Source organism: Bombus vosnesenskii, unplaced genomic scaffold (genome assembly GCF_011952255.1).
Source record: "Bombus vosnesenskii isolate JDL3184/JDL3185 unplaced genomic scaffold, Bvos_JDL3184-5_v1.1 scf7180000013295, whole genome shotgun sequence".
NCBI classification, from domain to species: domain Eukaryota; kingdom Metazoa; phylum Arthropoda; class Insecta; order Hymenoptera; family Apidae; genus Bombus; species Bombus vosnesenskii.
In genome coordinates, this window is record NW_022882946.1 from 7,112,132 (window position 1) to 7,138,358 (window position 26,227).

General features: G+C 37.5%; 3 protein-coding genes and 2 long non-coding RNA genes across 8 annotated transcripts; 3 read left to right on the forward strand and 2 right to left on the reverse strand.

Annotated features, from left to right (window-relative positions):
- The first annotated feature begins 11 nt into the window (after positions 1-11).
- LOC117233405 (A-kinase anchor protein 14-like) lies at positions 12-1,038 on the forward strand. Its single transcript, XM_033493693.1, has 4 exons — positions 12-167; positions 233-379; positions 455-640; positions 706-1,038. The coding sequence occupies exons 1-4, from the start codon at positions 27-29 to the stop codon at positions 823-825; spliced, it is 594 nt and encodes a 197-aa protein (XP_033349584.1). The 5' UTR covers positions 12-26; the 3' UTR covers positions 826-1,038.
- A 3,506-nt stretch (positions 1,039-4,544) lies between these two features.
- LOC117233338 lies at positions 4,545-8,015 on the reverse strand. Its single transcript, XR_004493298.1, has 3 exons — positions 6,670-8,015; positions 5,459-5,843; positions 4,545-5,261 (listed from the first exon to the last, which is right to left on the reverse strand). It is a non-coding gene; the product is annotated as an uncharacterized LOC117233338 (long non-coding RNA).
- A 1,050-nt stretch (positions 8,016-9,065) lies between these two features.
- LOC117233274 lies at positions 9,066-11,124 on the reverse strand. 2 transcript variants are annotated; one of them, XR_004493287.1, is made up of 4 exons: positions 10,990-11,124; positions 10,721-10,923; positions 10,523-10,657; positions 9,066-10,390 (listed from the first exon to the last, which is right to left on the reverse strand). It is a non-coding gene; the product is annotated as an uncharacterized LOC117233274 (long non-coding RNA). The 2 variants fall into 2 exon arrangements; XR_004493286.1 differs by having other exon boundaries at positions 9,066-10,657.
- A 337-nt stretch (positions 11,125-11,461) lies between these two features.
- LOC117233272 (zinc finger protein 134-like) lies at positions 11,462-18,799 on the forward strand. Its single transcript, XM_033493406.1, has 5 exons — positions 11,462-11,571; positions 12,079-12,182; positions 13,339-13,859; positions 15,188-16,018; positions 16,173-18,799. Exons 3-5 carry the CDS (start codon positions 13,787-13,789, stop codon positions 16,850-16,852), a joined length of 1,584 nt encoding a protein of 527 aa, XP_033349297.1. The 5' UTR covers positions 11,462-11,571; positions 12,079-12,182; positions 13,339-13,786; the 3' UTR covers positions 16,853-18,799.
- A 1,133-nt stretch (positions 18,800-19,932) lies between these two features.
- Positions 19,933-25,916, forward strand: LOC117233266 (mucin-19-like). Of its 3 annotated transcripts, XM_033493398.1 has the most exons (8): positions 19,933-20,147; positions 20,852-20,953; positions 21,018-21,173; positions 21,244-21,631; positions 21,708-21,821; positions 21,959-22,984; positions 23,294-23,590; positions 23,666-25,916. In XM_033493398.1, exons 1-8 carry the CDS (start codon positions 20,088-20,090, stop codon positions 25,597-25,599), a joined length of 4,077 nt encoding a protein of 1,358 aa, XP_033349289.1. In that variant the 5' UTR covers positions 19,933-20,087; the 3' UTR covers positions 25,600-25,916. The 3 variants fall into 3 exon arrangements, with proteins under 3 accessions (XP_033349289.1, XP_033349288.1, XP_033349287.1); XM_033493397.1 differs by having other exon boundaries at positions 23,294-25,916; XM_033493396.1 differs by having other exon boundaries at positions 21,959-25,916.
- The last annotated feature ends 311 nt before the right edge of the window (positions 25,917-26,227 follow it).

A 26,227-nucleotide genomic window follows, 5' to 3' on the forward strand; every position in this document is an offset into this window, starting at 1 on the left:
TTCTACAATTTTCACGTCCTGTAAATATGCTTTCACATAAACACTCAGCATATAATACGCTTGAAGCTGACGGTCACTTGTATCAATGCTATCGTACTACAACAGACTTTATTAAAAGATTCGTTGATCAGGCAACGTTAAATGCATTCAAGATAATCAATAACTTGGTTTGTAAAAATTTCTTTCCATCTAATTTTATAATGTTGAAATTTTCAAATACAGAATTTAACAGGGTGAACTTACTTTTGACAATGTGACTGGTATAACTACACGGAAATTAGGCTATTTCGGTAATAAATGGCCTACGTGTGGCAGTTTGACCGCACGAAATGGATTAGAAACTGTGACAAATGAAATGAAATCGTGGAATGCATTATCAGTAAAACTTCGATATATAAAAATTTTTATTTATAATAAATCTTTAGACGAATATTTTTATACAGTGTTCCTGTAGGCTTTGAAGGATTGGATGTTCCATGTAAACTTCATGGGCCTTCAATATAAATATAATATTGAAATTTATACATACCAAGTTCTTTGGAGTGTACCCACTCCAGCGTATCCCGAACCTCAAGTCACAGTCAGTGTATTCTTCCACATCGCTTCGAATCACACTTATCCTCCTCATTTTCCCCTCGATGTGAGTTACCTTTACTACGAATAATAATCGAATAAATTTAATACCATACATTTATTTATTCCTAGGTTTCCTACATTTTCGAAGGACATCAGTTTACACATACTTTGAATATGATTTTCAGACCTAAATGGCTTTATGATATTTTAGATATGAAAACAATGATGTTTAAAACATTCAATTTTTAATATTATACATAAATATAAATTACTTCTTACTATGCGATATCTATTGTTATTCTTAAAGTTCAATTGATTTCAGTTGAAATACACTCTGCAATTGCAGTTTAATTTACATTTGAACACGTAAAACTTTTAGCAAGGGTAAACAATAACGAGTTTAAGAGGCATATGCAAAGTATCGTAAAAGTAAGGGTGTCGTATTCCTCGAAAATGGGCACAGGCCTGCTGCACTCTGGTTGAGTGGCAGACGTAAGTTTATTTCAATTGGTCAAGCAGCAAGAGCAGGTGACAACTGCAAGGGAAAATACAACTACCTCGGTCGTTGCTTACAGTTTCACTTACGCCGCTTGCAACTACTGATCAGCATTGATCTTGGTAAAATATAATATTTCTAAGACAGCAACTTTGATTCATTCTTACCAATTCTCAAATGGTCGTTTTCCATTTTTTTGTAATATTATCTTTTCCATAAAAAAAAACAGTAGTTCCAAACAGACTCTCCCACAGAGTATATGCAGGGCACTTGTCGCTTCGAAAGGATCTATTTAAATTTTCATCGAGCACACCGAGGAGGTGCAAACTGTGCGTTGGTCTTTCGGATGGTTTCTCTTTCCCTCTCTCTCTCTCTCTCTCTCTCTCTCTCTCTCTCTGCTTTTTTACATGCCATTCGGTTTCGGCGATACCACGACAAATAGAAGACAATTTCAAAACCTGAGAGGGACTTCACCGAGCTCGCGTGCACATGGTGGTCGGATGACACTGGGAGGTCTGTGTTTCTCGGCAGGAGCCTGGAATATCGACAACCACGTGTCGAGCATATCTGACTCGATCCACGCGTCGTGTACCCCTTTAGTCTCACTAAATTATTTAGTATGTAGTAATGTTTAGCAGTATACGCACTTTAAAAACATTTATACCTTATCGTATTTATGTTATACTATATTTCTCTCGTATCTAACAATAACGATTTCTATGTAGTATTATAATCGACGCGTGCTAGGAGAGTAAACGGGTTATTGACACGAGTAGGTTAGTGTGTTAATAGCTTCATCATTTTCCTTCCGTTTCCTTCTGTTACTGTAACATGAATCGGCACAGTTGTGAAGAGGATCGCGTTCTTTTGACCTAGCAGGTTGCAGGTCAAAAAAGATTTGACTTCCGAAACCCAAGTGGAGACAGGCCAACAAGTGCTGCAGTTCTTTACAGTGATCATATTACCAACGCATTTACAACTTCGTTAGAATCATTATCCTCTTGTCAACCGTGACCACTAAAACATAAGACCTAATTTACCACTAATTTATTAGTATTAGTCGAATGTTAATTTTTAATTAATACATGTAATTTTACTTTCTATACCAAAACCAGGCAAGGTTACTATAAAGAAAAAAGAAATACGTGCCTTCATAAATAATCAATGAAAATATGTGGGTCAAAAGTTAAACGGCAATACCGGGACCAACCACTGTTGCCTATTTATACGGAAAGAGTTTTTTGTCCGGTCCATGTCCTAAACATCACATCCGCCGAGGTGCTTCCTCCGCGAACCGTGTTTTACCGTGATCGTGGCTAACTGATGAAGGAAACGCAACAGGAAAGACAGAGAAAGAAGGCGAAAGGAACCACCGCACCGCCTCACTTTCAGCAGCTTCAAACATCCGCTGCACCAGCCGCCGCCAGATCTCGTTTACCTCTCCTCCGTTTCCCCTTTAGCTCCTTCTCAAAGAGACACACGCGTCCCTTCCTCTTCCTTCTCCCTTTCTCTTTCTTCTCTGCCTTTTGATTTCAAGGGTTGAAGAGGCCAGATAGCAATCTCCATCAAAATTGAAGAATACCTTTGAGTAATTAAATACAACGAAATATATATATATATATTCTCTCACATAAGCTTTAATAAACAAAATCAAAAGATTTTACTTTAAAAAATTCGTTTCGATTAAGTACTAAGATATTAATCTTTTCCAATCTAATCTCAAGTCGAACAACCAAAATGACCTCGAAATCGTTCGTCTTAATACCCAGCGGTATGTCTAATATATCGCATGACTTTGAACGTAGCACACATCTGGAACGAAACGAGTGGACACGTCGACCTCCTTCGAAGAGAGGAGAAACAAGAAGGGGGATGTCCGTCGTGCGTGAACGGTGAGACACGTACCCACGTGCAAGGCTACGTCTTGAATCACCAGCTGCCGATTCGCCGACAACTCCAGGAACCCTGGAGACGAACTAAAATTAGCGACCAGCACCCCCGCCTAGCCCTTACATGGCCACGTCACAGACACACGCGCCGCTACTTTCAGAGAAAGAAAAAAAGATAAAGGAAACAATAATAATCACGGTCCGAGCGGCAGGAGTCGATCGTGTGCGAAATGTCACAGCTGGTGCAGTTGGGTGACCAATCATTTGTACGGGTAAGATTGACGATAAACGTATCACCCGTAAGAAATAGTTAACGCGTATGAAATTATGATACAAATATTTTTATTTCTGTTCGATTTTTCTATTATTAGAATTTGCTGTTATCAGCACCAGACCAATATATGTTACGTGTTTCTCTGATTATTCATAAAATTAAAAATGAGCTTAGTATTTTTTAAAAGGCAAGAATGATCTGTTAGTAAGCAATATTTGTTGCTTTGTAAAGTTTTAGTAGTAAATGTTTGATCCCTTTTATCACTCAGACAGGAAATATCGTAGGGTGGATTAAGGAACCACATGGCTCCTGCATGAATGAATACTATAATGAACTTGCTCTACTCGTGATAAGACAATCATTCAAATGAGATTCCAGCCAGAACTGTTATAAATATTGTAGGGGTGGTTAGTTTCACCACTGTTAATTTTCTGAAATGCTTGTTTGTAGCTTTTAAGTCTAAATGTTTAACAATGAAGAAACGGTAAACATTTTGACATTCATCTACATTATAGCAAGAACGATGGTAGTGAAAGTGTATCCAGATGTCTGGAAGTGGTCAAATTCAGTTTAGTTTAGAGTAACGGAGCACGTCGCATTCCTTTCGCGATCGATCTTCCGTCAAACAAGAATCCATGGAATCTGTTTCTATCGCGTACACTTCAAGTTCATTGTCCTCGATATCTGGAAGGGCATAGAACCTCGAAACGAGAGATTCTTTTGGTTTCGTCGTAGTACTGGAACTCCATTCCAAGTACATCTGCGGCGAGCGGATGCAGCCTGCATTTTATAGCCGCCCAATGCAACCGATTCTCATTCGTGCACCCGTACTCACACCCTCCACCACTTTCAGCACGCGGTACAACGACTTCTATAATTAGATTTCCTTCCCTTTAGCTTAGACACCTTCGAGCATGATCTCCATTTGCCCCGCGAATCGCAGAAACCTACCACCTGGGTTGCAAACGTTATTGAAGGCTCTACAATTAACAGGGTCAATTTCTCTCGAAGGGTTGAAAATGGAATTGAAGAAATACCATTGATCATAGGATATAGAATCTTATCATTCAAAGGTCGATCAACCTATGGATAGATATCGTCTGAAACAATATACACCTTCATCGTCAAAGCCAGCAATCACTTGACTTGTGTCGTGTTTTGCATTTGAATGCCGACCATGATGTCGGTATTCCAATATCGATCTACACGTTCAACGTGCTGACATTAACGGCACACACGCAGCTACGTTACAGGTTTCACGCCAGCTATTTCGAACAGGTTGCGCTCGGATCTATTTTTCGATCATTGGCATCGACTGGATCCACGGATCCACGCTTCTGATGACAGGTAGCCAGAAAAATAATTGAAACGACGACGATTAAATCGAGACGCGATCTATAAATGCTGTGTCACGTGCCAAAATGTAGTATCCTCGCAATTATAAATGGTTAATCGTTGGTGGTCGGCCAGGAGTTTGCAAAATGGTCATGGTTTTAATTTCGTGAATTCATGCACATCTAAAACGTCATTAGATGCATCTAATTTATCTTCTTGTATTATTATTTAATTTTATTTACATGCTTCTTTGATTATTCTTTGCATCCAGTTAACAATATTTATCATTTTGATTAGTTAGTTTTTCGTGTACTACTATATTGATAGTGTATCTTTTCTCCTATTATACATTGTTGTATGTTTACAAACAAGACAAAAACCATCTCTCTTAGCTTCACGAAGTGTCTTTCATAAAGTGTCATTAAACGCTCTTGGCACGAGGCTCTCGCTTTCCTTGTTGGCAAATCCTACGTGGTCCTTTAAGAAAACTGATCGATAATGATAACTGATCCTAGAAACCACCTCATATAAAGTATTATAAACTCTCGTAACAATAACAGAAACTTCTCAATGAGAAATTTTGAAATCAGTATCCCGAAGCCGAAAGAAGGAATTTGATTGTGCAACAATGGCGCTTCTTTCCGAGCATTGCCAAGTTCGTAATCGTCATCGAAGTAGATACAAATGATTGCTGAAACGTCATGAATGAAATTTTTCTATACATATGTAAGAATAAAAAATATAAAAAATATAATATCCTGAAAATAAAATTTATGTACAGATTTTAATACCGAATGAATGTATCGTAACACGGTAACGATGATGTTTCTTATTTATAAAAACGTTTCATAACATGAAAAAATAGACCAAAAATTTTGTACTACAAACCTTGTGGACTTTGCACGTTGTAGCAGCTTGGCAACCCAGTACGATCCGTCCCTGATCTGCATGCAAATACGAGCTATACTTAGAGATGTCCGATTTCCCTCGTTACGACAACAGATCGCATTTTCGTCTTCATCGACCTTAATCATTCTTCGTAGAATTTTCATACAGTAATGTTTTCAGACAACGCCAATGCAATGCGATTCGGAAAATGTTTCCCGCTTCGTTATTAAACAAAAATTACAAGTCTCTGTTTCCTGTGATTTCCGTGTAGTAAAACGGTTACTAGTTCTTTCCATGTCATTCATTAATCGCTACGGAAACTGTTTAAAGGATTGAGATAATGTGCAACGAGCATCTTCTTGCGCCTGGATTCTTCAATGAGCCACTAGAAAGAGGAAATCTGAATGAGCTACCTACACGTATACATGTACCGAGCAGACGCAAAAGGTCACTTGAAATATTTTTTATGAGACCAGAAACAACCTGGCGCATGAATTGGCCTTTAAAATTCTACATACTTCACGTAAATGCCTTTTTATAAACCATAAATTTATGAATTAACTAAATGAATTAACTAAATTAACTTATAAAACACTATTTATTTGTATATTAAATGATATTTAAATAATTACCATTAGCATCAGTGTCAAGAACACCATAATGTCTGTGTTACCTCGCATAGTAATACTGATAAACATTTCTCGACTAATTTACAAATTACGCTATCTCAAATTATGTGACAAAACGCCAGCCTTTCATCTAATACGCGCGCGTAAACTCAAGATGATCACGTGTAAGAGATGAATGCATGTGCGTGTGAAGGGAAGCTGCGGTGGAAAAAGAAGCGTAAAAGAAGGGGAAGATAGGAAAGAGAGAGACAGAAGAAGGGCGCGTGTCGGTCGCGTGCCCGTTGCCGCTGGTGACTCGGTGTCTGCGACCCTCCTGCCCTTTAACCCCTCTTACAACTTTTCCATGGACGAACGTTTGAGTGGGGACAATATAATCACTAGACCTTTAAACGTATCCAAGTTTTCATAATCTCAGTATAATATGAACGATTAACACAGGTATCAATCCCAATTATTTTCTACTCTTTCATTTATTCTTCTAATCTCTTCTTCTTTAACTAGCATATTAATTTTTTCACAGTAAATATATGGTATATTATACGTAACTTTATCAGTTTATTAAATAACTTTTTTTTACAATACCGATTAAAAGTGCGTAGAAGGATGAATTCCATGAATCCACCAGCAAACTGTTCAGGACTACGACCTCAGCCCCCTCATCGTCTAGTCCACTTCCTCTTTTTCCGTCCCCTTCATTTTTTTCATCTCTCCTTAAAGCCGTCTGGGCGACAGCAATGGAAGAAAGAGAATCAACGAGGGAGGATCAGCGTGGCACGTGGTCCGTACGCGAAGCGATAGAAGGAACCACCTACTGCAACAGGAGATGTATCCCATCGGAAAACAGACACTCGGTCGAATAATCATCGAACGGCATCCGTGCGTCACGTTAACGGTTCATCCTTCTTTCTTTTACATCCTAACGCTTCCGATGCTTGATGCGGGAGACGGAAGTCATCAACATTCTCCAGATCTCAAACGGGCAATAATCTACATGATCATTAAGTATATTTCAGTCAGCTCAGATCAATGAACAGAATTTTCTATCTAATATCATTTGTACTAATGTTCGTGCATTCGTCAGTGTCAATTAAGAACACTGATCGCGACAAAGTCTTTTTGTAAAACCTCATATCTTGATTACCTTTTTCAATAAAATTTCGGGTGTCCTTATTTTTATGATCATTTAAAGATCTTATACGTCAGTCTATGTAGATACGTAAAATCAGCTGACTGCTCGATAAATTCCTGTGCTTATACCGGTTGCGACGAATTTAAATGCATCGTGTACGTCATTATGAACCATCGTTGGTTCTTTTGTTGCAAAAAAAAAAGCTTACGTGAATATAAATCCAGCAACAAGAGGTTTCAAGAATAAGGATATCCCGATCGCTCTCACTCTTATGTGTTTGTCTCTGTTGTCTCGATCAAGATCGCAGACGGTCCGGCCGAGTGTAGAATTTCGTCGTGAAATTTGTGAATGAGCCCTCGTGACTCGCGCATTTTGAATGGAAACCGACAGGCCGGTTTTTACGAAAGCAGCACTATGCTCTGGCACAGGATGCGGGTGCGGACGAAGGGGGTGTATGCTCATTTTTATCCTTTTTAATTCTTTTTTCTCGTCGTTGAAGGAGATAAGAGGGGAAAAGGAAGAGAGAATACCGCCAGCTGATCGCCTCCGTCTTTGAAAAGGTTGTGCAAAATGCGAGCACGTGCTCGTGTGTGTGACCCTTTTTAGATTCGCATGCCTGCTTGCCACCTGCGAAGCCATTTAGTTCTACAGTCTGATCGGCATGCAATTAATCTACGAATTACTATACTTCCGTCCTCTTTATAAATTTCATTATTCTGCATGCTTTCCTAAAATTGATCATTAAATTATTCTTTATTTTTTGTATATACATGTCGGAGATGGAGGGACAGCGGGATTTCCCGCCCGGAATGTTGGGAAAAACCCCAATACCTTAGTCCAGACTTTTACTATAGCTGCACTTAAGTAATAAAAATAAGAAATAGTCTTAATGTTGCAATTTGACTTTATGACGATGGATTCGGGCTCGAAGTGACTTAGCGGGTCACTAGACGTAGCCACGGTCACGGAAGGGACGTGTACCTGACAGAAGTTTGAAATGATTATATGACTCTCCTTAAAAACAAAGATTGACCCGAAAAGTGGGGACAGGAGTATATAAGGGCAGTTTCTTTTGGATTACGGGAGAGTTAGTTTGTTAGTTAGTCGTTGGACGAATTACTGACTGAGTTATCGAGAAGTTACCCGAATCGAGTAGTACGTTGATGTCCTTGTCCTCCCGTGGACCGTGGATTCGTTATCGAACCTGAATTCGTTGTCACCATCATCTCGACCATCCTATTGCCATTACTCATAGTCTCTTGTAATGTCCACATTCGTACTGATAAATATTAGCTACATTCGCGACGGTAAAGTAAGTAAAGGTTCATCGAACGCCCCAAAATGCCAACCTGACTCCGACATACATAATAAAAATATAATATATTATATATTCGCATATAAATTGATTTTCAGATGATTTTGATAAAATTTATAAGACTTCCTTTGTAGTAAAAATATCTATTCATTGATCTTAATAGATAGTAAGTGGCGACGAATCGCAAGAAAAACGATATAAAGAAAGGGAACAAATCTGAGGGGCGAGAAGGGTGAAACAGGCGGCTGTTCGCCGTCGGCGGAAGGAACTGTCTCCCTTTATACCCAAAGACATTCCTCCAAACATGAACCAACGTGCTTCGTATGACGGCATTCTCCCCTTGTAGGAGCACTTCCACGGACATCCCCACCCTGTGTTAACCTCTTGCACCCGAAACTAAATTAAGGGCCGTTCCGGTTGATATTTTTTAACCTTCTAATACTCCTTTCTTCTTTCTTTCTTGTCTTCGCCTTATTATACGTCGAGATTCATAAACTTGCATTTGATTATAGTATTTCACGCAAGTTTACTAAATTAATAATTTAGATTCTTATATTGTAAAGCCACTTTTCTGGAATTTTAAGAATTCATAGAAAACCAACAACTTTACATAGAACAGATATGTGCATACAATGACTCATGTACTGAAAATAGAAAATTGTCATCTAAAACCCGGTGTCATTGCACCCTAGGTCCTAGAGGACGTGTACGGTGGCTAGAAGAGGAGACAGATGAAAGTTGGAAGTACACGTAGACGACTGAAAATCTCGTCTGGCTCGTTGCCAAGATCTTCGAATCTTGTCATCTTCTTCATCCACGTCTTCTATTCTTCAGCACGCACTTCTCCCCGTACATTTGCTGGAGGCAATCAATTAAATAGTTCTCATAGTTTCTATCTTTCTATCTCCTGATGCCTTTTACTATTCCGTACAAAAGTATAACTTCGCGTAGTTCTTACATTGACAAATAAAATATTTTTTTTTTTGTTAATACATTCAGCCTTAGTGCGTTTTATTAATTATCGTTTCGATTCTACAGGTAGAAAGAACAACTTTAATCTTAAAGAATGGAAGGTTTTAGAAACATCGAGAAAAGAGAATAACAAAGGAAAATGGTTCGATAAACGAAAATAACATGACAGGGATATCAATTTCGAGAATGGGTAAAACGATAAAACGAACTTCCGGTAATATTAAGTTTCTTTTATCGCTGTCGTCTAATTTTGGTCAGAATTAGCGAAGATGCGTCATCCTTTACGAATTCTCGAATCGTGAATTTAGAATTCCAATCTGTACGTTCTACCTTGTCCCGCGAGTGACCGTGGAATAGAAGAGAGGTGGTTTACCCGAAGAACACGACAGCTGCATCGAGCCACCGGCCTGAAAATAGCACGGCAACCCCATACTGAGGCCGAAGAGCGAAGTCGAAGCCCTCTCCCTACGTCGGTATATACTTCGGTTAAAAAGCCACCCACCTACGAGCCTTTTAAATAGCGATCGCGTGCTTTTCCCTTTTTTTTCCAGCAGAAAACTTCTCGCTAAATGACATGGTCGTGGAAAGAGGGAGTGTACCGACGCTGATTTATAAGAAGAACCAGGCGTTTCCGGATACTTTTCGAGACGATACTTGACACACTCGCCGAAACATTTATTTTTTTACCGAACGATCGAAACGGAATAGGATTGCACTTAATGACGCTGTTTTCCTTATCGAACAAAAAAACATCCCCTTTCTCAATTTCCGAGGAACTTTTTCCCTTTCCTTCTGGTCTGGATAACCATTAGGGATAGTGTTTATCCGTATCTTCTGAAATACGAGCACTCTGTAATTTTAATTTCCTGCTAATTCGATTGTCTAAACTGAAAAAGATATATGACAATATTTCATTCATTCGATAGTATGTGATGTAATATATGCGTATATATAGTATAGATAAATCTAAAAACGTATAGTCAGCTTCTGTCTCATTTCTGTGAAAAATAGCAACGCACGTGGTTTTGCCTCTAGATCTATCCAACTTCTCTTTTTACTTCACCACAATTTACACGTACTTCCTCCTCCGCACCTGGAGCTTCTCCAAGTGCGCGTTTTACGCGACACGTTCCATCGGAAACGCGTTCAGGCACCTGTAGATGCGCCCCGTCCGCTGGTTTATTAACATAGAGACCACGAGGTAAGTTACATCTTACGTATATTTGATGACATATAGAAGTTCGGATGGACAATCCATCGCTGAGAAAAGCTTCTGCGAGTTGCGTCAGTTGAGATGCTCGACACTCGTGACTTTATTTTTAGGTCCGCCGTCGATAGTACCATGATTGCAATAGAGTTGTCGAGACACCTGTTCTTCGAATCATTTCAAAGACGATTAGGATGTCGAGATTTATTCGATCTGAAAAAATGAACGAAGTATGTAAACTAGAAAGAGAAACATGAAAAGGATATTATCTATACATACAACTATATAATATCTTGTTTCTTAATGTCCATCAATTCCTTCTCCAATACAACGTTAGTCTACGATACTTAAATCTGAACCATTATTCTGTTGCCTCGAGATTTACGAGTGTCGATAAATGCAGCTTACACTTGGCATCGTATTTTCGCGACGAATAGAAGAGAAGCATCGTGAAACATCGACGCGGGACGAAAGAAGGTGGCAAGCAAATAAGAAAACGACGTAGGCTCTCGCAGTTTCATTGGTGGCTACAGGATAGAAGCAGGTTGGTGCGCTGGGTGGTTCTTCTGGAGCGACGCCAGGCGTCCGCCGAATTTAGCACCGCGACGCTGACTAACTCGCGTGGCATTCATTCAATCGCCGACCAAAAAGCCCGCTGCTTGCATAGTCTCTCGCTGCATAGTCTCTATTTGCACGAACGACGCCACTCACACTCAGAAAATTTGGCTTTCCTTTCCATTTTTCTCCTTTTTAAGCGCTCTACGAATCACGTTAAAATTTATCGCGTATGCTTCGATACCTGGAAGCGTGCAACAATCCTTCGTCGTGGTTCATTGTTCAGTTACATCGATAGGAAACGAGGTAATTAATAAAGCCCTTTTCAGCAAAATCATCTGTGATATTATTATACGATCGTGCAGAATATATAATCGATAAAGTGTGACTGAAATAGAAGTGTCATTTTATTAATAACGACTTGTTATTAATAAAACATTGCAGAGTATCTTAAAGTATGATAGTCGCTTCCCATGAAAATATAATGTTTATTTTTAAAAAATTCCACGGAAAAAGCGTGGAAGGTTACGAAGCAAGAGGAAGAAGACGTTTAAGAATTGTAGCTGATTTCTCGTCATTTGCAACGAAAGTTTATAATATTATTAGTGTGGTTTCCATCGTTTTCTCGAAATACTTGTAGTATCGAGTTCGAGGAAATTTCACTCATCTCGTAAGCAAAAAGGCTGTGTGTCCCGATGAATCGCGTCTGCCATCTTTGCGCTTTTTCCGTTTCTCCGTCATGACGGTCAAAAGATGCCGCATACTAAACGACACACGTTCCTTTCCCTTCCCTTTCTTCTTTTCTCGGTTCAGTGGCAGTTAATGAACATCGGACGCGTGCCACGGATCCCACAAAATCTGTCTACCAACGGTGGCTTCGCACAAAAATAGAATGCTATCCCTTCATTTGCCAACTGGTAAATATCGTTTCAATAATATGCTTTCTTCCGTTTGTTTCATTCGTTTTTACCGATTCTCTGGATTCGTGCCTTTAAATCTTAAATATCAACACTTCAATGCAGATAAAATTTTATTTGACGACTTGAAAATTATTTTACATTAAAACGATGCTTCGTCCGTGTTGTTAATTGAAATTGGATGTAAATCTTTTTCGTGACAACGCCTCTTAGCACCTCGGTTCATATCAAATTTAACGCACTCTAAATGCACTTTATATGTTTACACCTGTTCATGTCCATCCGGAAGCAGTTTCATAACTCATCAAGTTTCTTAAAGCGAATGCAGTAATAAGAACACTTTGTTCGATTCTTACTGGTTCATCAATATTACATTAGAACAAAGTGTTCAGTGACCGCACATGAGCTACAGGTCGACATTTCCTACAGATAAACGAATACGTAGGCCTCCAACCTACCTTCCCCCACGTATTTCGACCCACGTCAAAGAAAAAATAAATCTTCGTTACGCTTCCTTACGAACGCGCAACAATTCAGCTGAAAAAAGCTCAGTATAATTTTCCACCTTGAAACCATCTAATATGTCTTATATTTCCAAATCAAATCCAAAAATACAGAATTACTTCAAACTGAAGCTTTAACTACCTATTAAACATTAGAACGAACTTATAAGGATTCAAATAACACACAAAACGATGTTATCAGTCGATAACATTTTGGCGACTTATTAAAACGAAAATTGTTTTCGAAGCTTGAATGAAAAAATCTTAAATTAAGAGACCTATTTTGTTTTCTCTTTTCTCGTAATGATAGTTTTAAACTCAGCCAGTATTAAATTTTGATAAAATATTATGTAAAGGAAGTGCTCGAATTTTCAAGAGTATTTTGCCCAATGAATTACATAAAATTTCAATAAGGTAAACATTACAGTTTTCTAACAAACATAACGCAATTTCTAACAAATAAGAGAAGAAACTTCTGGTCGGTACTTAAATGAGTGCCTAAGCGAGTGTAAATAAAAAAATGATAATAAGCAAAAATCGTCATTAGTTTCAATCTAAAGAGCTTTTAATATTCAATCTTTTACGCGTGTACTCGTGCACAACATTGTCCCCGTTCACGCTCGATTGAAAAAGCGACACGGATGTGCATACAGTGGTCGCACACTTCGCCACCACTCAAACAGAAGCAGCGACGACACACGAGCCAGTCGGGCACCCTTCTGAGCGCGTGCAACGCGGTGCGCAGCAGCTGAAGAAGAAGAAGACGATGACGAAGAGACGGCGGAGGGCGAGGGAGGCTGCGCTGCTATATGTAGTCCCGAATCTTAGCCGGAGCAACTATTACGCCCGAAATTCTCGAGGCGGACGCACCCCCGTGTTTAGCAACAGGTAGAAGATACGCGAGAGATTACTTAAAACCGCGCGGCATCATCTTCAATCCGGGGGTTCAACGTTCTTTCGCGGTATTCTTCAACTTAAAGTAACACTTGCAATTAGTGACCGTGTGTGACAGTGAAGTTAGATCAGACAGATCTAAGGTATGGTTTGTGTGATTCCAAGAGTCAAATAGAGAGAAGAAGGCAAATTACAATAAAGAAGAAAATGCCGAGGGCATTTCTAATCACCCACCGACGATACAATGGAGTCGAAGAAGAGTTTGATGGATCCGGAAGAGGTACGTCCGCTTTCGTAACTGTCTCTTTGAATATTCCTTGCTTATCCCGTGCCAGGAATTTTTTTTCATCTTCTGCGCTGTATCTCCGTTTTAAAAATAAACCTTAACGCGTCCTCTTCGTCGAAAAACCTGTAAAGATTGCTATTTCTTATTCATCAATTCGATTTTATGTTCGATTTTACATGCAGCATTACGTTCCATTTGGTTTTGCGTTCAGTTTCATGTATTCGTCAAAAAACTTTTAGTTATGAGAAAACAGTACATTGAAAGTTCAAAGGTTAAGACGAAAGTTCCATTAATGGTAATGTTAGCGCCTCAAAAACGTAAATGTAGGTACTTGAGCCGGAGCAAGCAAAATTTTCGCGCTGCTTACGTCCATCTCGTCAATCAAAGTTTCTGACCACAAGCCAAGAGAATTTGCTGGTCGTTGCTTCGTGATTAAGGTGGTACATCATGCAGATTTAAGAATAGGAGACGCTAGATGCGTCACGAAACTAACACGACGCATACCGTCGCGATGCCGTCAACCCCTCCAGAACTTTCATACAAACGCATATGTATGTGTACATTGAGGTACGCAGAAAATACAAGAATTAAATAGAGAGAGAAGAATAAGTTAGAAGATAGAGAGAGAAAGATAGCTACTCTATTTCTGTTCTCTTCAAAAACAGAGCAGGCGGTATACTCGTGAAGGTGCTTCGTGTTTCACGAAGCGCCTTGATACATGGATTCAAAGTCATAAATATGGATCTCTTTGTTCGGCACGGTTTACGATTTAAATACATAAAGTGTAAGTTAAATTCATAAAAAGAAATTCCAGAAATAAGAAATCCTCTGTTCTTTGAGCGAAATTTTTCTATAAGCTTCTGTTAATATGCGCAGAGCGGTACCACCTGTTTCAAGTTTCATCAAAGAGATTGATATATGATACAGAAACGTCGTTTCCTAAAAACTAGTTATAAAGAATGAGGCGTCAGAACATGATGCATTTCCTCGTTGCACAAGAATGTCACTAATTTCAAAACAGCCGCGTACAACGAAATCAAACTATCAATTGGAAGTTCTTTTAGTTTGATCACGAGATTTCCGTTGGAAATTCGCCAACACGCACCGAAATTGTAGAAATCTCCACTAACAATGATAAATGTTTCCACGTGCGGCATTTTGAACTTCCTTCAATTTTATTATCCGACGTGATAGTCTAGTGGTAATATCTCATATTGTCTAAATGTTCATACTGTTAAACGTAAAATTCGTAATAACAAAAATACCTTGCAGAGGAATAAAAGAGACTAATGATAAATCTAATTTTTGTCGATCTTTCATAGATTTCAGTCCTGAAAGAGGAGTAAGACTGGCCGATTACAGTGGAAACCATCCAACTTCTGACGGCGCTAGCGAATGCGGCAGCGAAACATCGTCAGATTGTCCCGAAGAATTGTACAATCTCACAAAATTGGCAGAAGTGAGCTTAGCCGCAGCCGCTGGTACGTTAATTCATCCCAACAACGTGATTTATCAGCAACCAGCTTCGCCTAGATGTGCTCAATTTTCGGACAAATGCGGCAGAATAATGACCCCACGAGCAAAACAGCAAGAATCGCAATTTCAAGATCACCCAGAGACCCTCGAAGATGAACAGACACTTGGTGAAAGAACGAGACTCTTCTTCGAGAGGATCGAGTGCGAACGTGAGATTTTACAGAATCGTTCAAAGAGGAACACAGTTTTAGGCATCCACGTTTCACCTCATTCTCATCAGTTGCAAGAGGAACGTCAAAGTCTCGAAGCCTCTGAGAATTCGCTCGATAAAGCTGAATTGGAATCAATTCAGTCCACACCCTCGACTATCTGTCAAAACCGAAGAACAACCTCGACTTCAACGGAGACGTCGAAATCCGAAGACAATGAGGATCACGAATGTCCTGACTGTGGAAAAAAGTACTCGACATCGTCTAATTTGGCCAGACATCGACAAACGCATAGATCTCTTGGAGACAAGAAAGCCAGAAGGTGTCCACACTGCGATAAAGTCTATGTCAGTATGCCTGCGTTCAGTATGCACGTTAGAACGCATAACCAGGGGTGCAAGTGCCATTATTGCGGCAAGTGTTTCTCGAGGCCGTGGCTCCTGCAGGGACACATACGTACTCATACAGGTGAGAATTTAAACAAAAATATTATTTTATACGTCGCTGATGGAGTGAATGATGTATTACGTAACCAATAAAATATATAAATACGTCGATTTTTATCAAATAATAATTACCTGCCCACCATGTAATTCAACGACATTTCCCTTTTGTATACTAGGCGAGAAACCATTCAAATGTACGATCTGCAATAAAGCGTTTGCTGACAAGTCAAACTTACGCGCCCACATACAAACGCACTCGAACACCAAACCATATGTATGCGGTCGCTGCGGTAAAGCATTTGCTCTGAAGTCGTATCTCTACAAACATGAAGAGTCATCATGTATGAGAGCGCATCATCGATCATCTGCGGATAAAGCCGATGGGAACGATCAAAAAGCAACATCGTCGTCAACAAAATCCTGTGCTCCGCTGGCATCTTCTTTGAACAGACTACAAACAACGTCGTGCGTCACGGCATCCCCTACCAGCGTTATCGTTCCTCGCTTGGGTCTCAATCGCGATCAAAATAATTCATCTTCGGCGTTTTCCGCTATCATTAGGCACACCAGGGTTCCCGATGCATCAGTGACACCTCCGCCATCAAAACGTTTCTACAGAGAGAAAACCCCAGGCGAAGAACGAGAGAGGAAAGCACCTGATAACACAACCAAAAATCCAGAGTGTGTGTCCAGAATGGTCATTAGAACTTCCGTTATATCTCCTAATCCGGAACATCTTAGTCGCTTCAACAATGACAGTCAAACCTCTTCTAACAGTTATGATTTTTCCGACCCTGCGAGGTCTTCCGCATTTTCCCAGCCGACAACGATGACACTTAATTTAGCTATTGCATAGAATAACCGCATATCGAAGAAAAGAAGAATATTCGTCCAAAATGCTAGAACAAAACTACGGCAAGTATTTTTAACGAATAACGATAGCAATATTATCGTACATAGATACACCAAAGATTATTTTATACTCATGAAACGTTCAATCTGGGTTTGAATGTGTATCATAAGCATGAAAGAACTACAATCTACATCAAAAAATATGAATGATTAAATAATCGCTTCATAGAGATACAAAGACGTAATTACTTACTAGCAACTAGTGTCATTCCTATCAATATTAAGATAAGTTCGTTAAGTTTTAATGGGAAACGTTTGAAATTCTATTATCTTACTTACTGACATCTTTCTATGAGCAATGAACACCCATTTCTATATAGTTAAGTATATGGAGTCAATTTTGAGATGAGTTCAACGAGGATAAGAAATATTATAGAGATTACTTATATCACGAATATTATTCCACACACCTTCCTAATTAGGGACCATCTAGCACATAGTCATATTAACGATAAAATTGTGAATTATCAATTCCTAGTGTTGTGCCTTAAATACTATTCGTACGTAGTTACAATTTTTTAAAGACATATCACGCGTATTAAGAAACAAAACTAATTTATTGATTTAAAGTGAAATGCAGTGCCTATATGCATACCTATCTTAGTATTAGTTGCATTGATCAAATTTTCCAAGCTCTTCTAGGCAGCTAAAAATTCCTCGAGGCTTGAAACTAACAATACACTGAAGTGTAGATTACCAACGAATACCAATCAAATTATATGTAGACATTCATATAATTGTGAAATAGTATAAAAATAAGTGAAAAGAATAGAACTATTTTTAGTTTAAGCAATCTGTATATAAGAAATTACATTTTTCAAGAACTTGTAACTTTACAACGTCTTGTTTAAAATGTATGTTAGACGTTTACATTGAACTACATATTTTTATTACGGTGGTCAAATTCAAATTTGGCAAAATTAATCATTGAAGTGTATAAAGTAAAGCAGAAAAATATTGAATAGCAATTTGGATTTCCATTAAAACAACAGATAACGTGGATAAATGTAATTTTGGATCACATTTTTCTACAAGTATATATCTAAGGAAACACATAGTTTTATATTGTAGTACGTTAATCGCGTTTTTAAATACGAACGCGTATTGTCTGTGATTCGAGTTTTCATAAACGGAACCGACGGCCATATGCAATCTAGTAGCCCTCTAGTGGTCGTATTATGTAATTAAGAATTTTTTTTGTTTTCGATACGTTACCGATCATCGGTAACGATCTGAGTGTAAACTAGTCCAATCCGATCTGCTATTCTATGCGCAACCCATCGAATTTTTGTTAATTTGTACTGCATATGTATATTATGTATGAAATGGTTCACGCATATCTTTCATAATCTTTCTAATCTTTTTTCGTAATTACTTACATGGTGATTTAAGAAAAATGAAATTACTTTTCTCGGCTAAAATAAAAACTTACAAGAGGACGGTTGCACAGAAAATGGAATAGCAGCGGTTTTATAATAAAGATTTCACGTAGTTTATCTATTTTTTCACAGTAATGTCATACATTAGAACACGTGTTTGTAATAACCTGAAATCAAAAGCGAGCACAAGTACTTGTATCCTAGTCATCGATCTGTTACGAAGATTAAACACAGAACATTAAATTACATCCCAAAATGTAATGTTATATTGTATAGTTATGTAAAATCACATGTTGTAAATAGCATTCCCTACATTATACATTAGTATATATCTAGAATGTCACAAATAGTCCTAATAATTAACACAGTTGTAATGTATTTTCGTTTTACGTATGTAATGTACCATTTGTACATTGGAGTGCCTAAGCAAACATTTTACCAATTTTTCTACGAATTGTGCAAGTCATATCTATTAAAATGAAAAAAATATACGTATAGCTATATATACTTGATAGTGTGTATAATATTTTTGTAAAAACCCATTCTAGTTTTAATTGCTTACAATTTTGCTTATTAATTTTTATCTATATTTTGCTTTTTTCATATTCTAAAATGGAAGAGAAGGAAAACGGAACTATTCAAGAAACGTTAGCTACGTTTTTTATACGCAGTTATAGTCGAAAAATTTTCCAAAGAATAAAAAATATATTTATGGTAAAGATTCACTTAACACAGCTTCATAATTAGACAGCTATATAGCGCGTATTAATATAATTGCCAAATACGAATAATCCAACTTTTACTCATCCAACTTTTTCTATTGCTGATGAACTATGCGATAGTTTAATAACACTTCGAAGAAGAGCAAACAACGACTTTCTGTATTTACCAAATGGATTGGAGTTTATAATTAGGGCAATGAAGGGGAACACATCTATCTTAGTCAGTCGATGATGGTCACATAAACTGACTTTAGGCGATATCATGCACGATTAGAAAGATATTTGCGTCTTGGAAAGTAAGGCAGCGAAATGGTATGGTGAAATAGATTACTCTTATCCAAAAGTAATTTTGCGTAAATAGGAATATCATCTTCAAAATACTATGTGCGATCAAAGCAAAAAAAAGGTGTCATCTTAAGTTGGCGTTGATAAACAAATAAAAAATACTAAAAACAAAAAATAATGGGTATATTATTTTAATGATCTTTTTTACTATATATGTATTCCTGTATAGCAATACAAGTAGCTTTTTTTAATAAAAGTTTGGTCTAAATACTTGGTAATTGATAAAATAGAATTTGTAATAAATTGAATACAAATAAATGAATAGCTATTCAAAGAATATGAATTAGATAAAATGGCCTAGATCTGACTTTGTTTGTCTTTTATTTCCATTATTTCTTCATATATTCTAAAGATTCTCCGCACAACTTCATGAATATTGTTATTATAAAAGCATAAAAATGCTTGTGAAAACATGCCGGTAAGGAGATCTGGACATCATGAGACGACATAAGATAACGTGATGCTTATAAGACTGCAGACGCACTTCATATCACGATTTACATACCCACGCTTCTTAGAATTTCCCCTATCAAACTATTCCCCCACCCAAGCTTCAATTCAAATCCTCATACTTCTTGATCTCTTTGCAAGATCGAGTGTAAGTAAGCCGAAGAAGAAGAAAAACAGGGAAGAGGTACTACATATTTGGAGGGAATCGGCGAATGAATTTACTAGAACTACCGCTAAATAGAAGCCAACAGTCGCAGCGAAGGCCTCAAAGTAAACTGGAGCCATGCGACCGATCCTTGTCATCCTGGTTTTCTTCTTGGGATCAGTACTCTCAAAATACTATGTAAGTTGTCATCCATTATTTTTCATTTCAATTTTTTAATTTTTTAATCTTTAAAACATTTGCTCGCAACGAATGAATTTAATCTAAAGCATGTTTAAAAATATTCATAAAAAAAAAGTTATGGATGTCTAATTAAATATATTCGTTTTTAAATTATTTACAAATCAAAATATTGTAGACACATTATAGAGTATATTAATATCTAAGTCAGATAATAAGAAAAGTACGTAATTTATTATAATGAATAATTCATATACAATGAATTTCTTTATGTACCTTTCCCAATTCGAATAAGACTTACTCAATTTTTTAATACAAATTAAATATTAGTGTGACTCTAGCTAGTTGAGAGGCCAAAGATTTGGAGATCAAAGTTCATAAGATAAGTTGGTAGGAAATCAACTCGACCCGTTCCTAATTCCTATATTCGATTAGTTTTCTTTTCTTTTACGTCTCCTTTTATTTTGTTTGTCTTATCACAAAATGTTATCAATTATTATGTATTGTTTAGAAATAAATTTAAGTAATACACATTTTGAAGAGATTAAGATTCGAATATTGTATTTAAAAAGTGTAAAAAGTGTAAAAAGTGTAAAACAATTTTTTTAGATTTAAAAATTATCTTATAAAAAACTATATTGTTCGTTTTACGTACTTTTTTAATCTCAATAATTCCCTTAATAATTTTCATTCTTCGTTCATAGGAAAAAAAACGCTTTGACCGCTCCATCTATGATGACTTTGAAATACCGAATGTTAGCAAGCACTTAATAAAGAAGCAATGGACATTTACTGATTATGAAACGGTAATGAGAACTTTTACTCACCGAAATTATATAAACAATATTTTATAATTTTTATTTCTTACAGCATTTTAGTGCATATAAAGATAGAGAAGAAAACAATTGCTATGTAGAGAAACTAGAAGACAATATCGCTGCAGAAGGATTTTCAGAAAATGGAATTGAACAGAAGCAAACATCAAAAGTTCTTTATGCTCCAAACGAAGTTTTGACAAAATTAGAGGTAACACATTACTGATATTGTTAACATTATTATTACTTATATAATACAAAAAATAATTTACCTTTGACAGGCATGGAAAATTGCAGGGGCTAGAATAGTTGATTTCTGTAATGACCACAAAATTATTTTACTACAAAAAACTATTCCAATATTCGAACAAACGATAGATCCTTTTTTTAATATACTTCCCCTGGATGAAAATGATATCGTAACAAGAAGAGTAGCTGATATACTTCTAACACCACTGATAAGTCGAGCTAAGAGACAAGTCGCGCTTGAAGAAAGGCAGAAGCTTAATAAAAACTTTAAACAAAATCGTTTGCGTCGTCAAGTACAACCATCTCCAGGAAAATTTCGAGGACAGACACAATCTCAATACTTAAGTATCGGTAATAATGAACAGAAAGAAGGCAAGGCCGAGGCTGAAGCTACTCAACAATCTTCCCGCGCAGTTGTTAGTGCGTAATTAAGAAAACATTTTTACTATGTTATTGCATGATTTTTTGCATTTTTGTTATTGCAAAACATTTTTAGCTGGAAGCAATGGTATGGGGCAAGCACAAAGTATGTCATTGGGTAGTAATGGATGTGAAGATTGTTCCAAATATACTGATGAAAATGTTCCAGATAGATATGTTCAAATTCCAGGTATTGTAAATATTGCTATCCGAAAACACAATTTTGCATACCGTTATATGCACAATGAATAACATATCAGTGAATTTTCATTCCAATCTTCTGAATTTTTCGAACTTTCTATTGTACATTAACTAATGCTTCTTCAGCAATCAAACAGCCAGGAGATAATACTGTTAGACAATCTGGTATGATCACTCCTGGAATGGGTACAACTTATCCTAGTAAAATACCTGCTAGTACAGTTCGAGACCACATGCCTTACCTTAGTGGAGGTGCAATGTATCCTGGACGTATACCTGACATTGCAACTGGTAGTGATGCATCATACCCAACAAGAGTAGGTGGCACAATTTATCCCGGAAATATACCTACTACAATTGATGGTAGAGTAGTCCATTCTGGAAGTGTACCTGGAGGAACTGTACCTGGTACAACAACTGCTGGTGGTGTAGCATATCCTGGAGGAGTTCCTAGCACTATAACAGGTGGTGGTGCAGTTCACCCTGGTGGTTTGCCTGGTACTGTAATAAGTAGGCGTATACCTTATTCTGAAGGTCCACCTCGTACTACCACTGGTGGTGGTGTAGCTTACCCTGGAGGTATACTTACTACTACAACCGGTGGTGGTATTGCTTACCCTGGAAATATACCTATTACTACAACTGGTGGTGGTGTTGCTTACCCTGGAAGTGTATCTAGTACTGTAATTGATGGTGGTACAGTTTACCCTGGAGGTGTACCTAGTACTACAATTACTGGTAGTACAGTTTACCCTGGAGGTGTACCCAGTACTACAACTGGTGGTGATGTTGCTTACCCTGGAGGTGTACCTAGTACTACGATTACTGGTGGTACAGTTTACCCTGGAGGTGTATCTAGTGATGGTGCAGCTTATCCTGGAAGCATGCCTGGTACAACAATTGATGGTGGTGTAACTTACCCAGGAAGTATGCCTAGTACAACAACTGGTGGTGGTATAGCTTATTCTGGAAGCATTCCTGGTATAACAACTGGTGGTGGTGTAACTTATCCTAGAGGAGTGCCTGGTACTGTAACAGGTGATGGTGTAGTTCATCCTGAAAGTGCACCTGGTACAACAACTGGTCGTGGTGTAGCTTATCCTGAAGGAGTGCCTAGAACTTTAACAGGTGGTAGTACAATTTACCCTGGAGGTGTGTCTGGTACTACAACTGGTCACATTGCTTATCCTGGAGGTGTGGCTGGTACCACAATTGGCGGTACTGTAGCTTACCCTGTACCTAGTACTACAACTGGTGGTGGTGTAACTTATCCTGGAGGTGTACTTGGTACTACTACTGGTGATGCTGCGGTTTATCCCGGAGGTCTGCCTGGTACTACAACTGCTGGTGGCATAGCACACCCTGGAATAATTTCTGGTACAGCAACTGGTGGTGGCATAGCTTATCCTAGGGGTGTACCTGGTACTACGACTAGTGATGATGTTACTTATCCTGGAGGAGTACCTGGTACTGTAACTGGTGGTAGTGTACCTTACCCGAGTGGTGTTTATACTAGTGGTACTGTACCAGATACCAGAGATACTCTTCATGGCCAAATTATAACAGACTCAAAAGCAATTGGAGATACTAATGTGTATCCCGGTGGACAGTCCCCTACACAATTTTTTGGAACACCAGGTACACCAAGGACTTTTCCTGGTCGTCCTGCTGATGTTACAAGTGTTTATGGCGGTGGTATTTCACCACCAGCAAGTCAATTAGGAGAAACTGTACATTATCCAGGAAACGTGATACCAGGTAGAAAGATTGATGGAGACATTATACCAGGAATATCTGTCACAGCTCCAAGTGGTGGTATTACCTATTCTACAGGTACTGCACCAGGAACAAGTAATCTTGATGGTACAAGAGATTCTTTTCAAGGAAAATATTCAGAAAATCGTGCAATAATACCGCCGAGCTACCCATTTCAAGGACAATATCCTGGCAGTTCAAGATTGCAAGATAAAGGAGCTTTAACTTCAAGTCTTGTAGGGCATGGACAAGTAATTGAACAATACCCAGGTGAAGGACAAGGTATCAGACAATATCCTGGTAGTATACAGTATCCATCCAACATAAGATCCATAACAAATACTGGAGAGATTCCTCAATATTATCAACAACCTAGTAATCTTTTACCTGTAGAAAATGATAACTCTAATTCTCAAGCATCTAGTTCTGTAAAACAAACAGATTCAGGTACTCAAGCAAGCGCATCAGCTCAAGGCAAGTTTCAACAAGGTACAGCTCAATCTCAAGTAACAGGTACTTATAGTGGTTCTGGATCATTCTCGGCTCAAGCTGGTAGTACTGACATAAATAAAAGTGCACAAGCTGAAATTAATGGTGGTAAAGGAGGTGTAGTAAGCAATGCTCAAGGAGTTGGTGGTTATGGAAAGAGTCAAACACAAGTTCAATTAAATTCAGAATTAGGTGCCACAACAACAGGTGCACAAAGTAGTGGCTGGAATCATGGTACAAATTCCCAAGTACAAGCAAGCTCCAAAGGTGGAATGGCAGATGCTCAAGCAAATGGTGAAGGAAGTACTTCAAGTCAAGCTCAAATTGGTTTTCAACCATATCTTAAGGCAGATGAAAAAATTGAAAGATATTCGAAACCATTCCGCGGAGGTGGAACAGCCTCCGCTCAAAGTGGAGCATATACAGGTCAATCTCAATCGCAACTTGAAGGATCTTTCCAATATGGAATTACTTATACTGGTGCTGCACAAGCAGGATCGGGATCTGGTGCAGCAACTTCTAGAAAGCCATTCAACTTCAATCTTACGGATAGTGAGCTATTTAAACCATTCAAACCATCTTATGGACCACAAATTGTACAGAAGAATAGTAGTGAAAGGATAAATACAGCCCCAGATAATGAATATAATCAAGACAAACTTCAGTCAGGTTTACAAACTAGTTCTAGTTTCCAAAGAAGAACTTTTACTAAGCCAGATGACAATTCACGAAATATTACTAGTAAACCAGATCAATCTGTTGAGAAGTCCCAACTGGATGATTCAGTATATGATTATGAAGAAGAATATAATGGTGAAGATTATGACATGTCATCATTTCAAACTTCAATGAATCCGAAGATTTCAAAAAGCTATGCTGCAGAACAAAATAATAGTAATTATCAATTACAAACATTACATGTTGCAGCTGGAAATCAGTATGACGTTCACGTGAAACAAGATACTAATGCAGCACAAGTTGGTGATGTCCTCCAACCTGGTCAATCATTACAATCAAGGTACACTATACCACCTGGCTTTCGTGGTAGAGTAATATCTGTAGCTGGTGATAAAATCATTACTCATGGCGATGGGAAATCTCAATCTCAAACAGTTTCCCTGATTCCAAAAGAACCAAATTTAACTTACGAAAATAAATCACCTATTTCAGAAATCAGATCTCTTAAAACTAATCATGAAAGATTAATAGAAAGTCATGCTGCATCTAAAGAAAAGCAAAAAAATACTTTTCCACAAATCCGATATCAAACTTCAACAGAATATCCGAAATACAATTCTAATGTACCAATGAAACCAAGTTATTATACAATAACAAACAGCATTGCTGGTAAACTAGATGGTAGAAATTCACCAAGAAAGTATGAACATCGTTATTACACGAAAAGTTCAACTTGTGGATATTTTACATTCTCTTGCAATATTGTATATGGTTCTAATGGTAGAACAAAAATTTGCAAACCAAAAATGCCGACATATCCCGATGGTACTCCCATGAAATGTTAAATAGTGATTATAAGGTATAAAAACTCTCTTGTATTGTTTAAAAAAACTTAGTTTTTATTCGTAGATTATTTTATACTTTACTAATATTAGAGATATTTTTTTATTACAATTTAGATTATTCTTCTTGTTTATCCTTGCATTAATATTTATGATCATTCATACATCTTATGAATGTAATAATATTTCTATTATTTCTTTCACATATACACACTACATATCATTTTTATTGAGGTACTTGTACTGAGTGTACATTATAAATTTAATGCTGCATCAAATTTTAGTATCTAACCTTTTTTATCAATAAAACATATATTAAACAAATAAAGGATTCTACTTTCTATTCGCCTTCAAATATTAATTACATCAATTAATAAATATATATGACCTCTTTTAAATTCATTACAGTCAAGCTTGAATTTAAATAGTTCTTCTACTTAAAATTAGGGCATTAACTTCCATATAATATAGACATAGGTACATTCACGATTTTTTAGACCTTATTTTACAAACCACGCACATATAAATATCAGGTATCATAGATGGTACAGATAATCTCTCATTATCTAACTTCACCAGTCTTTAGGTAAGAAACAAAATTTGAAATTACATACATATATGTCGGAGAAGA

Bases quoted from the DNA above. Each gene is read 5' to 3' on its own strand.
- LOC117233405 (XM_033493693.1), top strand. From the start codon at position 27: ATGCTTTCACATAAACACTCAGCATATAATACGCTTGAAGCTGACGGT. The intron at 380-454 runs GTAAAACTTCGA...GTGTTCCTGTAG, and splicing joins AATCGTGGAATGCATTATCA to GCTTTGAAGGATTGGATGTT. The intron at 641-705 runs GTGAGTTACCTT...ATTTATTCCTAG, and splicing joins CTCCTCATTTTCCCCTCGAT to GTTTCCTACATTTTCGAAGG.
- LOC117233272 (XM_033493406.1), top strand. From the start codon at position 13,787: ATGCCGAGGGCATTTCTAATCACCCACCGACGATACAATGGAGTCGAA. The intron at 13,860-15,187 runs GTACGTCCGCTT...GATCTTTCATAG, and splicing joins GTTTGATGGATCCGGAAGAG to ATTTCAGTCCTGAAAGAGGA. The intron at 16,019-16,172 runs GTGAGAATTTAA...TTTGTATACTAG, and splicing joins ACACATACGTACTCATACAG to GCGAGAAACCATTCAAATGT.
- LOC117233266 (XM_033493396.1), top strand. From the start codon at position 20,088: ATGCGACCGATCCTTGTCATCCTGGTTTTCTTCTTGGGATCAGTACTC. The intron at 20,954-21,017 runs GTAATGAGAACT...TATTTCTTACAG, and splicing joins CATTTACTGATTATGAAACG to CATTTTAGTGCATATAAAGA. The intron at 21,632-21,707 runs GTGCGTAATTAA...AAACATTTTTAG, and splicing joins ATCTTCCCGCGCAGTTGTTA to CTGGAAGCAATGGTATGGGG.